Source organism: Drosophila novamexicana, unplaced genomic scaffold (genome assembly GCF_003285875.2).
Source record: "Drosophila novamexicana strain 15010-1031.04,08,12 unplaced genomic scaffold, DnovRS2.1 tig00001466-arrow-arrow-pilon, whole genome shotgun sequence".
In the NCBI taxonomy this organism is placed as follows: Eukaryota; Metazoa; Arthropoda; class Insecta; order Diptera; family Drosophilidae; genus Drosophila; species Drosophila novamexicana.
In genome coordinates, this window is record NW_020824862.1 from 1,801 (window position 1) to 19,037 (window position 17,237).

Genomic DNA, 17,237 nt, shown 5'->3' on the forward strand with positions numbered 1-17,237 from the left:
AATTTGCCATATGAGGGAGTTCTTAAAAACAACATGAACAGGCGCGGACTGATTTAATTCTAGGATTTCCGGAAAGCATAGCTTAGCCAACTTGCAGAAACTGCCATTAAAGTGTCAATGCCGAATCTAACGGCCACTGACCATGGGGCATGCCCGGTTCCGTTCGTCAACATGCTGAGCCGAATGGGCCCGAAATGGCCAACATTTTGCGCCCCAATAAAACTGTCAACATTATAAAGCGCCACTTAAGAAATGAACAAAAGCGCCGGACCAAAAAAACAACAGAACCAAAAACAAAACAAAAAACAAATGAAAGCGCGGAAAGTGATTCGGGCAGCATATGGAGCGGCAGGGAATACGGGCGCTGAAATAAACAAAAATAAAAACACGAAAAAAAAAACAATAATCATAAAATTAAAGCCAACACAGCACACAACAAACCACAAAAAATATATAAATATACAAAATAAAAGGGGACAGGCGTAAATTAAATAAATATAAAAGGAAAAAAAAGAAAGGAAAATATCGCATAAGTCGCTGCAAAGGCAACAAAAGTGTTTAGCATGACGCATGGACGTTGACATTGTTGTTGAAAGCTGCCACTAAATGTCAGCAAATGAGGGTCACACCCACCCACACACACACTTACTCACACACACACATACATACTCACGCACAGACATGATGTGACAAACTAAATATTGTAATAAAAATGGTCAAAAAAGTGAAAAACTTTTTTAATGAATTGACCGTAAAATGAACTTGTTGATGAGCCTTATGAGCTGACGACCAGCCCGGTATACGCCCCGTGCCCCATTGCGTTCAGCTGTCCTGACACGCCCCCACCACAGGCAAACCCCCGCAGGCACCACCTTTGCCGGTGTGGAGCATCGAGTTAGCGTGGTCATTTGCAATAAAAAAGGATTATGAGCTGAAGGACAGCTGGAAAAAGTGAACCAAGAGCTGGAGCGAGAGCGAGGAAGAGAAATACATGGCATATAAATATTTATAAATGGGTGGGGCGTGGGTGTTGAGGCCAGGCAAGTGTCAGTGCTATTTAACAGCTTGCCGCAAAACACACAGAAAGACTGCGGGTCAGAATTTCAGATCCATGTGCGGGTTAACAACACAAAAAAATAAAATAAAATAAAAAAATGAAAACATAAACCAAAAAAAAAAAAGGTGCGTGTGTGTCCACCAAAACTTGTCCTGGCCCCAGCCTGGCCTCGCCTTATTTTGGGTTAGTTTGTGCCCTTGACATCGTGGCCGGCGGCAGCAGCAGCTAAGAGAGCAACAACAACAACAACAGCAACAAGCACATGCTACACATTTTTAAACAGGACACAAGGCGCGACAGCTGCCAGGAGAGCTGTTTAAAGGCCAACGACAACAGCCATGAAATTTATTGAGCGGCTAAAAGATGGAGCAGGTGGCAGCAATACGCGGCAGGAGCCAAGGATGAGCCAAAAACACTCCATGCAAATTGGAAGCATTAGCCGAATGATAACGATTTTAACGAAACTTAAAGATATAAGATATAAGATATAAGATATAAGATATAAGATATAAGATATAAGATATAAGATATAAGATATAAGATATAAGATATAAGATATAAGATATAAGATATAAGATATAAGATATAAGATATAAGATATAAGATATAGATATAAGATATAAGATATAAGAGATATAAGATATAAGATATAAGATATAGATATAAGATATAAGATATAAGATATAAGATATAGATATAAGATATAAGATATAAGATATAAGATATCAGATATAAGATATAAGATATAAGATATAAGATATAAGATATAAGATATAAGATATAAGATATAGATATAAGATATAAGATATAAGATATAAGATATAAGATATAAGATATAAGATATAAGATATAAGATATAAGATATAAGATATAAGATATAAGATATAAGATATAAGATATAAGATATAAGATATAAGATATAGATATAAGATATAAGATATAAGATATAAGATATAAGATATAAGATATAAGATATAAGATATAAGATATAAGATATAAGATATAAGATATAAGATATAAGATATAAGATATAAGATATAAGATATAAGATATAAGATATAAGATATAAGATCTAAGATATAAGAGATATAAGATATAAGATATAAGATATAAGATATAAGATATAAGATATAGATATAAGATATAAGATATAAGATATAAGATATAAGCTAAGATATAAGATATAAGATATAAGATATAAGATATAAGATATAAGATATAAGATATAAGATATAAGATATAAGATATAAGATATAAGATATAAGATATAAGATATAAGATATAAGATATAAGATATAAGATATAGATATAGATATAAGATATAAGATATAAGATATAAGATATAAGATATAAGATATAAGATATAAGATATAAGATATAAGATATAAGATATAAGATATAAGATATAAGATATAAGATATAAGATATAAGATATAAGATATAAGATATAAGATATAAGATATAAGATATAAGATATAAGATATAAGATATAGATATAAGATATAAGATATAGATATAAGATATAAGATATAAGATATAAGATATAAGATATAATATAAGATATAAGATATAAGATATAAGATATAAGATATAAGATATAAGATATAAGATATAAGATATAAGATATAAAGATATAAGATATAAGATATAAGATAAGATATAAGATATAAGATACGATATAGATATAAGATATAAGATATAAGATATAAGATATAAGATATAAGATATAAGATATAAGATATAAGATATAAGATATAAGATATAAGATATAAGATATAAGATATAAGATATAAGATATAAGATATAAGATATAAGATATAAGATATAAGATATAAGATATAAGTTAGCCGGCATCTTGTATATATAAAAATTTTCGGCTTGCATTATTTTCAATGCAAATTTAAAAAGTAACTTTTATGCTCCTAGATTGGAGCTGCTATTTTAAAAAAGAAAATAAACAGATATTGGGCCTTTAAAAATTAAATAAAGTTTGTCGAATTTGTTTGTAATAGATACAGATGCCAATTCAAATACATATGTCGGTGGGCAGATACAGATGCTTAGTTGGGGAAAGCAGTTGACAACTGTCGTTATCCCTTTTATATTGCCTTCAATCTACCATTCATACCTTTTTTTCGCCCACTCAAATAACTTAAAATGTGGCATACATTACAGCGCGTTGTCTCTTAAATGTTTGTGTGTGTGTGTGTGTGTGTGTGTGTGCATACAATCATCGTGACAAAGTTGAGACATTAGCAGACAGAAATTGCAGCATATATTTTCTCTGATTTGCCTGTCCCTCGGTTGATGTTGTTGTTGCTGTTGTTGCTATTGTTGTCAATATTGATGTTGCTTTTGTTGTTAATGTTGTTGCTTTGTATGATTTTGCGGCTCATTTGCTTTTATTAAAATTTGCACGTTTTTCACGCTTATCAAACGACACACCGCCCGAGCAGGGCCTGAACTTAAGGCTTTGATTGTGCGTAACCAGCGTCCCCAGCACCCACACACACGCCCCTCACTCCACACTCGCATTGCCATCCTCATGCCGCCTTGTAAATGGCTGTGTGTGTGTGTGTGTGTGCGAGGTTTACTTTATGCTAATTTCAGAACAGAAATGAATAAATGTCTTTCGTTTCTTTGACTTTGCGCCGTTTTTGCCTTTGCTTTTATTATTGTTATGTAAATTTTTATAGTTTCCCCATCATTTAGTTGCCCTCACCCTCACACACACACACACACACGCACACACACACAAACACACGCACACACAATGTCCTAAACGCTTTTTCAATTCTGGTTTGCAGCAGGAACTGGCTGCGGTGTGGGCCTATGCGGTCTGTGGCTGCTGTTTCCGTCCGTTCGTCGCTTAGCTCTTGAAGTAGAAAATTTAATTTTCATACAGACACTCGCTCACAAGCACACATTCACACACACAAAGACACACAATCGCAAATGCATATATTACAGAGCGCGCGCTCAAATGTAGGCAATGAAATTTCCGCTTTGCAATCCCTTTTGGCTTCCCAGACTTGACGTCGACTGCGACGTCGACGGCAACAGCGACAGCGACTGCGGCTGACTTGGTGTGGCAACCTTTTGTCTGTCATTTGTTCTAAAAATTGTATGCAATAAATAAAAATTACACGTTCAACAATTTTTATCTCGCTTTTGTGATCTGCGCCGGCAACAATGGCATTCAGGCCGCCACATCCGGCAGCCCCAGCACCCGACCGACCCTTTGGCTGCCAATCTAATTGGATATGTTTGGAGCGTTGTCGTCTTCAGGCTTCAGCTTTTGACCAGCCAACTTTTGCCATTTGGGTATGGCTCTGCCTCTCCTGCTGCAACGATTTCTTTTTAACCAACAAATTTCTTAATAGAAGACGGGCACGAACAAGTTCAATTAGAAAGAAGCAACCAAAAAATAAGAGAAAAAACAGCCTAAAAATAAGGATGGTAAAAAAGGCAGAGCAAAAAATGAAAAGAAGCTGCAAAATGTCGCTGGCAACTCTTTAGTATGCGTCCTGAAGCTAAAGCTTATGCTGAGGCTGGAACTGTATAGAAAAGCGGCCGCCCTGGCGGGCAATCAGAACTTATGTTTACCCCAATTAAGGTGAACACGAGACCGTTTTTGCGATCCAATGAGTTAGAAACAAGATAAAGGACTAAAAGCCATACAAACGGCAACAATAAACCGGCCCTGGTCCTGGTCCTGGTCCTGGCCTGGTCCTGGCCTAGTCCTGCACCCGTTTCCGTTCCCGTAGCCCGTGGCCCTTACCCCAAGCGCAGACCCGCCGCTGAGCTTGGAACATGGTCTGCCCATGCATGTTTATGTGTCACAGGCACAAACAATGTCCATGACCACGACGAGAAGGCCGAGCCATGATTAAAAATTGTGCAAGCGTTCTTCACGGTGCATTGTGGGTAAAGAAGGGGAGGCCGGCTGCCCGAATCCGACCCAACCCTTGGCGAGTGGATGACGATAAAGGCAAAGTCGCAAAATCCAAAACCAAAGTCGTTCATTTTTATTGTCATATGAATGCGTAGCATTGCGGAGCGTGGCCGACGCAGCGTCTGGCTCAGCTGGGCTCGTGACACGACACTCACGAAACGCAAGCTCACGCACGAGCTGTCAAATTGGTAGCACAGCAGCTGTGTGACACGCGCGATATGAGCGTGTATCTAGATCGTGACACGACACAAATGTAGAGCACAAAGCTTCTTCCACATGCTGCCGCGCCTACCTCCCCTTATCCGTTTTTAGGTTGTGCACGACTCATGCACGAGCTTTAGAGCACTCACGACAGTCGCGACTTGCTTAGTCTCTTGTAGCTCATTAGAATACAACTGAAAGAAGAGCTAGCATCGTGAGTCGTACGCGCTCATCTCCAGGGCGCAACCCCTTAGGTCCTCCCCCGACCATCCTCCTTTTGCTGCTTTGGCCCACTTGTCCGTCTGCATGTCTCGTAATACTCATTAGACATAACGACCTGCAGGCAGCTGCGTTCGCATGCTCAACCACATCCACATCCGTGCCCATGTCCAAGTCCATGTCTGGACTATCTGTATATCTGGCAACCCATTGGGCAGGCACGCAGGGCACAGATCAAAGCCCGGTGGCTGTGGGGTGGGGGCAGGTGGTTTGCTTGTTTTGTTGTGATTCGATTTGATTTGATTTGATATGGTTCAGTTTCGCCTTAGAGGAGGGGGAGTAGCAGCAGAAGCAGCAGCGCAGGAAGCATCCGAAGAGCGCCACCTGGCCTATCTGCGCATTTCCACTATTTACACAGCTCATTTTATCTAGTTCGATTGGCAATTTATCTCAACTGCTTGTTGCCACTGACTGACGCACAGACACAGCCCCTTCACCTGGAGGGGCTGACCCACCACCGATTGTCACCTACAGACTGAAACTTGGCCAGATCCGGGCAAGACCAGCTTATAATTGGGACTGGTAACAAACACCGTATCGGTTTTTGAATCTTAATTTTTTTGAACAAAATCAAAGACCCGGTGACGCAGCCAGCTAAAAGTTAACTAAGCAACCAGCCCCCCTACCCCAATTACCTGCACTGAATACACTAACGGAGGGGGGGGGGGGGGGGTGTGGCAAGTCGCAACAAATGGAAATGTTGTCAAGCTTGAAATCCTTTTATAATGACAAAAGGTTTCACCTCTAAGCCGATTACGGCAACGGAGACATTCGGGTGCAACACTTCGCTTCAACCTGGCCAGAAACGAGAACGTAGCTTACACTTAGGCACCACACCTGCTTCAAAAGAACAAGGATAGCGACACAGAACAAGAGAGAGAGAGAGAGAGGGAGAGCAGGCAGGCAAATGCGCAAATGAAACTTTGCTGTATTCGGCATTTACTGTAGTAATTAGTTTTCGACAGCAAAATAAGTGAAAAGAAGCCCGTTTCTATAACAGTTTAATCACATTATGATAATAGTTATAAGAAAGCTACCTCAGCAACAGGCAAATAACCAAAATAACAAGAGGTTCTAGTCGGGTGCTCCCGACTGGGGAATACCCTGAACCCTCTTCTTTTAGCACGAAATGCAAATATATATAATATTCTAAAAGCTACATGTCAAGTTTGGTGACTCTAGCTCTTATTATTTACCAAAACTATACCCTTTTTCGCATTTTAAATGGGTTCAGGGTATAAAAAGATAAGTTAAAGGTTCATTGCTAAGGTTTCACAAATAAATAATAAATAAATAATAAGTAATAATAATAAATAGCTGGGATCAATACAAAAAAATGTTAAGACAGACCCAGCTACAAAGGCCTCATCCATCTAACTATACTTGGCAGATGCCAATTTAGGATAGAGATCCAATATAGCCCGCATCCTGTATATGAAAATATTTAAGCTTTGAAATATTTTCAGTACAACGGGCAGCTGAAAATTTAAAACAGAATTAATTTATTAAAATTTAAATAATATATGCCAAGCCAAGGCTGAAACTAAAACTAGATTTACAGTCCAAGCCTCAAGAAAAGGAGTTGGTTTTAAACAAGAACCGAATCAAGGAATATTTTTTGGGCTTGCTAGGACTGATGCCAAATATTCTTGAATATATCGAAAGAGTCAGGATTCCAAGCACAAATCAATCGGACATTGAATCAGAAAAATGGATTATCGCCTTGTCGAAGGTTATCCGAGTTTTTAAATTTAATACGCATATCATTTATTTGAGAAAGGAGCGCGTCTAGTGTTTGGCAGCTGGTAAGCCAAACAATTGCCTGCGGTAACAATAGAAACATGAATTTTGAACAAAACTCGAAAAAAAGAATCCAAGCAATTGCAGCGATCCTCGGTGGACGGATCAACTAAATGGACGAGGTCGGCTCATTGCCGGCAATGTCATCGGGCTCGATGTCACTGAAGTCCTCTTCAATTGCATGCGGCGGCTCGGAGGGGCTCTGGTTGAGGCGCTGGCTTAGGCTTTGGTGCTCCTGATGCAGCAGCGAGAGGGGCGTGGCACGTCGTAGCTGCTGCGGATGGTCGACTAGGACACCCAGATCGAGATCGGTGTCCCGCATGGTGTGCATACTGCCGCTGAGTGAGCTTAGCTCCGGCAGCCATGAGTCCGGATAGAAGTCCTCCTCCTGGGATGCGCTGCTGCCCAGACTGTGACCGCTCACTGGCCATTGAGCGGTGGCCAAGCCGAAACGCGCTGGATCCGGTGGTGGACTGCGGCTGCGTAGCCCATGGCTGGCGTTTTCACTCTCCTGACCCTGACCCTGGCCCTGACCCTGGCCCTGGCCCTGACCCTGACCTTGACCCTGACCCAGTCCGATCGGTGGCAAGTCAAAGCCCGTGGTGCGCACCTGTGTGCTGCCAGCACCACCGCCAATACGCAAAATGCCCGTGCCGTGCATGAGGGAGACATGGTTGACCAGGTTGTTCATGCGTACAGTGTCCGCCGAGGGCACCGCGATGCACAGTGGACAGATGACCGGCGTGGTGTCCCCGCGATGCTTGGCCTGTACGTGCTTGACCAGCTCCTTCACGGCATGGCCCATCTTGCCGCAGAAGGGGCAAGTGAAGCTGTCGGCGCACAGATCCGGTATCTCCTCGCCGGCGAAGAACAGCTCGCGCGCGGCCCGATCCAGCAGGCACTGGAACGGATGATTGCTGCTATGTCGTCCCGTCTCCACCTTGTTCTCATAGCACATCGCGCACAGATCGTAATTGGCGCAGCGCAGGCACTTGTACCGATAGTGGATCAGGTGCGTCTTATCGCATCCGTCGCATTTAACATCCCAGTGCATAGCCATTCTGTGCGACGGAGATAGAGAGAGAGAGAAAGAGAGAGGAAGAGTGAGAGAGACTAAGAGAGAGAGAGAGGATAGGAAAAAGCCCCAATATATGTTTCCAATATATGTTTCTCTCTCTTAACTTACTTTACTTTTTTTTATTAGTTTTTTTTTATTTGTTTTTATTTTTTGTTGTTGTTTGTAATTGTTGTGCTTGGGGCTGTGTGTTTCAATATGATCTTTGAATGTCTCAATTATTTGCTGCGTTGACATCCCTCAGAGTTGAATCACAGCCAACTTTGTGCCTAATGCGTCCCTAACACACATACATTTCGGCTGCTTTTTCGTGTTATTGTGGAGAACACGAGCCAATCCCGAGCGAGATCTATGTCGAATCGCCTTGGTATTTTCGGTTTGATTATTTATGTGAAACGCGAAACAGCTTGGCAAAGTTTCGGGATCGTAGCCCAGCAAGTATTTGAGCTGCCCTTATCAAATGTGGTATGTGAGAACTGTGTCCCTCTAGTTATATCTATTTTCAACATAAATAAAGCAAGCAAAGCACTCTTGGAGCAGAAACAAAAAACACATTTTATACATTTATGTACAGATACACGTATGTATGTGTTCCCGATATACGGCACAGCTAATAACCAGCTCAAGTGCCATAAGTACTTGGACTTAAAATTAATTTGATTTAAATTTGTATATTAAATTTTGATGCGTGAGTACTTTAGCATGTCTTCTCTTTATGCTAAAAATAAAAACAACCTTTGGCAAATTCAAGGAATGTCCTTTTGCTAGAAAAAGTATCGCTAGTATCTATATCTATATATAAAACTCAGCTCAAATTGTGGAAGCTAGAGAGCCGAAATTATCTTATGTATATAGTCTAAGAAGGAGTTGTTTGGTAAATTCCATTCTCAAATGGCCTTAAGCTAATTTTCAAAAATCATTATTCATTTAATTCATTGGAGACAACTTTCACACTTTTCGCTCTTATGTAAAAATATGCAGGTCAAAGGTTGTAGGAGGTTTAAGTTTCAGACAATGGCACAAAATTGGGCAGATAATGTCGACGTCAACCTTTGCTTTAATACAACTAGAGATATTACGAATATATTTAAATATTCCATTGGCGGCAAATGGATTACAGCTAACAAGGATAGTTCATACGCCTCAGTATATATATATAGCTAGCATCTGCTGCACTTCCAATTTCATTTCAATTAATTTCAGGTATTCGCTACAAATTTGTGTTTAATATAACTCAAATGTCTTTGTATTTTAGTTGTTGTGGGTAATTTATAAGCTCATACTTCAGCATAACTCAGCAGTTAGCTCGCATTCTGAACCCTTTATGCAGCAACAACAGCAAGGATAAAACTTAACTGACTTGTTGACCGCCTTCGACAGTTCTCAACTATCCCATTGACTGGGGGAGGCAGTTGCCTGTGTCTGCCCCCCCCCCCCCCCCCCCTCCGTCGCACATCTTGGGGGCAGCGGGTCTCCATCATGTGTGCATAATACATCAAAATACGTTTCGTTTGTTCGCGCTTTGTACATAAATTTCATGCAAATTGACTAATTAATTTTTGCGCAATGGATTCTTATCGTGCAATGCCATAGAAACACACGAGCAATACAATATTTGCATAATGCCTAAGTGTGTGTGTGCCAGTGTGTGTGTGCCTGTGTGTGTGTGTGTGACTAGGGGTTGCAGTTAAAAGGGATTCAGGATGCGCCTAAGCGGCACAGGCACGTGGTGAAAGCACCCACGCACTTGAGGGGGGCTTTGGGGCATGCATTTATTGGCGCTACTGCCGCTGCTACTCCTGTTGCAGTCACTGCTGCTGAGTCAAGTGGAGGACACACTCACACACACACACACACACACACACACACACACACACATACACGAGGAGCGCACGTTGCGCCACAAACAACTATTTTAATGACAGATATTAAACATAACCACAACTATGGCGACTACGGCAACTAAAACCCAACCGAGTTGCTGTTCAAGTTACGGCAAGGGGCATAAAATTTACAATATTTCCGTGCCCGTTACATATATATATATATATATATATATATATATATATATATATTGTTGTGTCCCGCAGGATGAACAAAATAAGAATGGCAGCAGGCAGCAGGCAATCGCTGGGTTGCGCTCCGTCAGCCGGTTTAAGCCTGCCAAATATGCTGATTGCAGCAATAATGATGATTATGTTTGCCTGGCCTGCATGCACGACGCAAATTTGTTAGCCAAAGCGGAAGGAAGTCGAAGCATTGACAATGCCAGCGACACGAAACAAACAGCAGCAACAACTGCAAAACAGCAGAACAGCAAAACTGTTGCAGCTGCAAGTGTGCAGCACGACAATGAGAGGCAACAAAGGCATTTAACGACTTGCAAATGCGACCAACCATCCAACCGTCCAACCGTCCAACCATCCAAACGTCCAGACGTTCAACTGACTGACTGACTAACTGACATATAAACAAATGCGATAGATAGAGGTTAGGTGAGAGCCAAAACTTTAGCTATGTGCGCGAACAAGTCGCCGCAAAAATGCTCTGACTGCAGCAGCTACACATATTTATATTTATATAGAGATATGCATAAGGAGAGATACAGATTTGAGGAGCTAATATAGCTATAGATATACATACATTGATTTGTTAATATGCTCCAAATGTAAACACGAATTGGTTTAGTAACGTGCTAGAATTTATTAATGTGTGCGGCTCTGTGTGTGTCGACAGCGGTGCTTTAGTGACGGTCTATTTTGTTGTGCAACACTGTTATCGGTAAAATGCACCAGATATGCATATATATGATAAGAAATGTGTAAATAGATGCATATTAATTGAATTCAAGAGCTCAAACAGTTAAACACATTTATTAATATGCTCAAATGTAAACACAAATTTATTGAGCTAAGTGCTAGAGTTTATTTTAGTGTGTGCGCTGACAGCAGCACTTTAGAGTTTTGCAACACTGTTATCGATAACCGAGCCAGATATATTGTATATTAAGATAGGCGAGATATAATATAAGCAATGAGAGAACACAAATTTTTTCAATGAAGAGTTTCGAAAATCATTTAAATTTTTCCGAACATAGCTTTTAAGCTGTTGAGTGCGCTAGCATTAAGAATATGTGAATATAAACCATTTAGTTTTCAGATAAATTGAATGATAAAAATATAGAAGGAAATTTGATGATACTTGATTAGCCTTGCCATGCATATGTCCGAGCCCTGACTAACAAACAACAATGTGTTTATTTTAGAGTAAAGATAGTTTGAAATGTTCCATCAACGAGCCCCACAATTTGAACAGTGTTTAGGTATGATGATGGATTAGAGTCGAAGCTATTTTTTAACCAACACTGCTTTGGAAACGCAAACTTAACCATAAGGCCTGCAAAGTCGCGGCGCCAGTTAGAGTATTGCGCGACCCTTGGCCTTCGGGCAAATTATTGCATTGCGTGCGGAAAGTTTTGAAGCGCCTGCAGCCGAATCGCAGCCAACACCGGATGAATCGCTGCGGCCATATTAGCAAAGTGAATAGGTTTTTATTTGTAACGGAAATGTGAAAATTATTGCCAGTTGTTTGTTGCTGCTGCTGTTGCGGGTATTCTAATTGTTATTATGTTGCTCTTGTTGTTGTTGCTGCTGTTGCTGCGGTTGTTGTTGTCCCTAGCGATTTGCATAAGGCACAGGTGACAGTGTGCCCAGCCCGAGCAGAGCTGGTGCTCAGCTTGTCGCCGGAGCCGGCCTAAAAACATTGGACTTGCCGTCACAATAATAGCCGAGCTCGAGCATTATTTTACTTATGCCTATGTTTATGTGCGCCTCCGCATGTTTATTTATTTATTGACTTTTTTGACTACTAAACTTACCCAAATGCCAAGTGCCGTGCGACGATCGCCGAAAAACTGAGCTGGAAAGTCAACTGAGCGGCTGAGGAAAGCTTTTGCCCTATGCTGGTTTTCTACAATGACGTCAGGTGGCAACGCCAGGGCGAAGCTCATTCATGGCCAAGCTGCACGTTGTGCGTTCATGCGTAAGTGAGGGAAAAGCTGAAAATGTATTTGCATTAGAGTAAAAATTATTATCTTAGTTTGCAGGCACATAAACGATTTTCATTGAATTTTCTGAATTATTTTTTTAAGTGGTTAGAATTAATTATATTAATTAAATTAATATTTTACAGATTACAAAATTATTTACAGTTCCAATCTTAGGATTGAAGGGCTAATAAGGTTAAGTTTCCTCCACAAAGTTCAAAGATCAAGAGCTTTTAAGCTTAATTAATTGCTGTATCAATTATGAAAGTGAACTGCAAGTCGGTAGTAAAACTATCGCTGGCGTAAACGATATAAATCGCCTAACAATTCAAATGTCAATGGTGCTCTCGCCAATAGACAGTTAGTTTCTTCTAAGCTTATCGATAACATTTTTATTGATTTGATTTTATCGTTTATTAACACTGCTGGAAATGTCAATCTTTGACAAGTGAGTTATATACAATATTATATTTGGTTCTGCATATCTGCATATTTATTTTCGGCACAACTGAAAATATAATAAAAGAAGTGAATTACCATGACCATATATTAAAGAGGAACAACAACAACTTACCCTTACTTAAAACAACAGCGTCGATAGCATAACGACTATCGCTATATGCAGTAAAAGCCACTATCGATTGTTGTTTAGCATTAAAGCTTAGTGCTAGAAACTGGTGACTTACTCATCATGCAGCTGCGTCCACTGACAGCGTCCCTAGTGAGCTGCTTTTGTGGCCCCAGCTGATCGCTGCAGTTGCCACAAAGTATGCAATGCGAATTGAGCGAAGTGCCTGGTGCCTTGTGGCATGTAGCATGTGCGTTGGGCGGCTTAAGCGTGGAGCGTGCAGCATGTGGCATGCAACGTGCAGCATGCAGCGAGGAGCGTTGTGTATTATGCAATTGGCAATCGATGTGATGGTTGACATTTGGCCTGCACTTTGAGCTGTTGATTTATGTATGTGCCGGCCAAGCGTCTTGCTCTTTTGGAATTTAATTTAATTTATATTTCATTTGCGAGATGAAGCGCACCGAGTGGAGCCAAATCGAGTTGAGTCGAGTCGAGGCGAGGCAAGTCAGGGCGAGCCGAATCCCCGGGTCCATGTCCGTGGAGAGCCACGTTGCTTTCCGGGAAGGTTTTTATGCAAGTTTCCATTAACTGGCTGCCCGGCTACCCAGCTGCCTTTCGATTCCTTTTAGCTGACGTGCAGTACATTAGTATGACACGGCCATTCGCCTGACGAACGTTCAACGTTCAGCATACAGCAGCAGCCTCAGTCTCCAGCGCCCACCTTCATCAAGATTGCAACGTCTGTTAGTTTGGTTTGACTCGGCTTGTTTGCCTAGCATTTGTCGTGGGAAATCAGTTTAATGGAAATTATAACATTCGATTACTTTTCAAACTAAACTCAAAACATGCGGCCAGTTCCAGTCACAACTGCCCGCCCCGCCAGCTCCACAACGCCACCAAATCGATCTGAAAACTAGGGCTCGCTGTTCTGGCCAAGATTACGGCTGCTGTTGCTGCTGTTGCTGCTGGGGGGTAGCCAGCCGTGAAATAGCAGGCCCACCTCGGACACAGTTTTGTCAAATGCCTATAAGCATGCTGCAAATAACTGGAAAATGCCACAACACGCACACACACATGCACACAGCTGCAGACTCTCTATGTGTGTATGTGCATGCTGCCCATACAAGGCACAAGCTTGGTAAATTTTTTATTTTATTTTTTGTTCGTTTCGCCTGTTTTTTGGCATTCACTTCCAGGTGATGTGGTTGCAAGTGACAAAACAATGGGCAGGTGAAATGGTCACTTGGTTCAGCTTCTGCCAGTTGAAAATCTACAAAAAAAGAGGATCTAACACAGCTCGGGAAATTGCATTACCTAATCATTTTGCGCTTGCCCTGGCAGCCCCCTACTCTAACTCTCCCTCTCTCTCTCTGCTTCGCTCTCAATTTCACGCTCTTCTTTTTTTTTGCGCTATCCCCAGGCAGTTGAGACCTTTCTATGTAGACAATATTTCACATATTTACAACTAACTTATCAATTACAATGAGAGTGTGATTGCATCTATCTATTCGATCGGCTCAAATATTTTGGTATGGTTTTTTTTGTTATATTAATTAAATTTACCATTTTCCTTGAATTTTTATCTGATTGAAATACTGACGAAAAGAAAGTGGCTCATTTCTAATTAATAATTATTTAAAAAAAATTTGTATAACATTTTTTTACAATTTTTTTTTACCCAAATCTGTGAGATGGCTTATTAGTTTGTTACATCACCTTATTATTAAAAGAACACGCTATTTTTAAGACCTTCTTATCCTAGTTAGTCTACAAAGCTTAGAAATTGAATAATTAAGTTTATATGTACATATGTATAAACTTACATTTTGATGGCTTTCGACATTACACCGAAGCTTTTTTTATTGGTTATGCGTAAAATTCGAATTATTTGTATTTATTTAAGCACTGTCATCTAACCTTAACTAAAGGGCCTTCAGAAAGCCAGTTAAAGTTGCCTTAACCATGTTTATTTTATACAAGGATCTCTGAACATAATTTTGAGGCCAAACGAATGGTAAACAAAAAAGTTCCATTCAACCGTGTGTCGCGAATTTTTCACACATGCGGGTGGAATTTTCTGTGCATCTCCATCACCAAGCAGTCAGTCAGGACAAACAGTTTTATATATAGTGATTCCACATGCTCTATTATGCTATAATATTATCTTTGAGCGATCTCTAATCCTAGCTAAAGGCATAACAACGCTTTAATCCCTTTGGAGAGCTCGAGAGATTTTTGTACAAATGCTCATTTTGGTTTTGGTATTTTTTTAAAATATATTTTTTGTATTTCTGTGCCAACGTGACGGCTACGTGATGTGTCCTGTGCGCAGGCAACGGCTACGATTCCAGCTCAGACAAGTGTGTGCGTGTGTGTGTTTGTTTGTTTGCGTGCGAAGGTCACGTGGCGCGCTTCAATGCTGAGACTGGCAGGCAGGTAGGCAGCACAGCCAAATGCACTGGCAGCCATCGATGTCGAGTTTAATGAAGTGCAACGAGCGTCGAGCAATTGAAATGCATTGCCTACTTTTGGGCGTTTTTACCTGACGGAGGAGACGGCGCCGACGACGCACAAATCACAGTGAAATTGTTATTGTGGCTATCGTTGTTGTTGCTGGCATCATCAAGTGCCGTTAAACATGCCACACGCATTAAAGCAAAATGCTGCAAACACAAAAACAAAAACATGGACATGTGGCATAAAAAGCCCGAGCAGCAACACGAGTGCTAAACAAACCAAAAACAACAGGCAAAAAAAAATAATAATAATGAGAAGTAGTAACAGAGGCACACACACTCACACACACTCACACACGCGCACACACACCCAGACAATTAAGTGACCCACCAGAAAACTGTTCCCAATGTTGCTGTTAGGTAGCTGTTACGCTGCTGTTAAGCTGCTGTTAGCTGGCAACAGCAATTGCTGGCTGCCGACGTCGCTGCCTCTGCCGCTGCCGCTGTCTGCGCCTGCGCCTGCGCCAGTGCCGCATTGGCTCGGCTTTCAGAACTTTTAGCACAGACGACACGAAGCTGAATGAGCAGCGGCTCGTTTAGGCACTTTTTAGCACATGGCCAAGAGAAACCAGGACATTCAGCTGCTCGCAGCCGTTGGCTGTAGTTGATCGCCGCGGAAGACGCGGCGTATGCGTGATATACGTGTATACGTAGTAGTCGCAAAATGTGCGAAATTCTTTGCGAATACAATTATCCTGATGGAAATGCACTTGTCAGCAGTCGCAACGTGGCTGCCTGTGGCTCCTGCCAGCGCTTGATGCCACTTCAAAAACTTGCCGTCTGGCTGCCTGGCTGGCTGGCTGGACAACTTTGTCTTAGCCATTACGCCATGTCAGGCAGCGGGGCAACAGCCAGCAGCCAGCGTCCAACACCCGTCAGCAGTTTGCTGTTCACGTTGAGTTGTGCTCATTAGTGCAGCGCTTATGATGATAATTTGGATTAAGCAACAAGCGGGCAGGACCCAGTAGCTGGCACGCACACGGAAATGCTTTGCATTTCGCTTAACATAAGTCCCTTGCATCAGGCTCAATCGGACATGGCGGACAAATCCGAATTCAAATTAGGATTTGCAGTTGATGAAATGCATGGTAATGCAGCATTTTAATATGTGCATACAAATGTGCAATGCGTTTGCCAATTATAAAATATAAAAATCAATTTATTCTACATTACAAACTATAAATATATGCATATAAATCTATTTCCAATTTAAAAACTTTTCCGAAATGCTTTAGCCGTGAGCGCAGAGCTCAGCATATTGAATGCAAACTTTGAACATGTTTTTGCTTTACAACAAAAAAATCCGTTAAACTTATTGAGCTTATTTCACGTAATAATTTACAGCATAATTTCCATTCTAATGGCATAATTATAATTAAAAATATATGCTAAAAACAATTATAAATATTAACTTTTTTTTTACTGATTACAAGTTAAATAAATTGTTTTGGGCAACATCAGGTCATTTAATCAGTCGTAGTTTAAGGCAGCTGCCTAAAACAAACAAAATTTAATTCAACTTAATTATGTTTGAAATTGTTTTTGCCTGTAAGCTCAGCGTTAAGCCTAATAGCAAGGCCAAATTTAAATTATTATAGCCATAAGCCAGTTTGAGTGACTTCTATAGATTGAGAGTCGACAACTCATATATGTTAAATATTAATATAATGCTACATATTATTATTATGCATTTTGTTATAATTATTATCATTTTTATTAACCATGCACATATAAGATA

General features: G+C 40.7%; 1 protein-coding gene across 2 annotated transcripts; it reads right to left on the minus strand.

Moving 5' to 3' along the window:
- Positions 1-7,246: 7,246 nt before the first annotated feature.
- Positions 7,247-12,270, minus strand: LOC115767875. 2 transcript variants are annotated; one of them, XM_030712237.1, is made up of 2 exons: positions 12,245-12,270; positions 7,247-8,353 (listed from the first exon to the last, which is right to left on the minus strand). In XM_030712237.1, the coding sequence occupies exon 2, from the start codon at positions 8,350-8,352 to the stop codon at positions 7,402-7,404; it is 951 nt and encodes a 316-aa protein (XP_030568097.1). In that variant the 5' UTR covers position 8,353; positions 12,245-12,270; the 3' UTR covers positions 7,247-7,401. The 2 variants fall into 2 exon arrangements, with proteins under 2 accessions (XP_030568097.1, XP_030568096.1); XM_030712236.1 differs by lacking the exon at positions 12,245-12,270 and adding an exon at positions 11,011-11,087.
- Between the last annotated feature and the right edge of the window lie 4,967 nt (positions 12,271-17,237).

Coding starts and splice junctions, on each gene's coding strand:
- LOC115767875 (XM_030712237.1), bottom strand. CDS start 8,352: ATGGCTATGCACTGGGATGTTAAATGCGACGGATGCGATAAGACGCAC.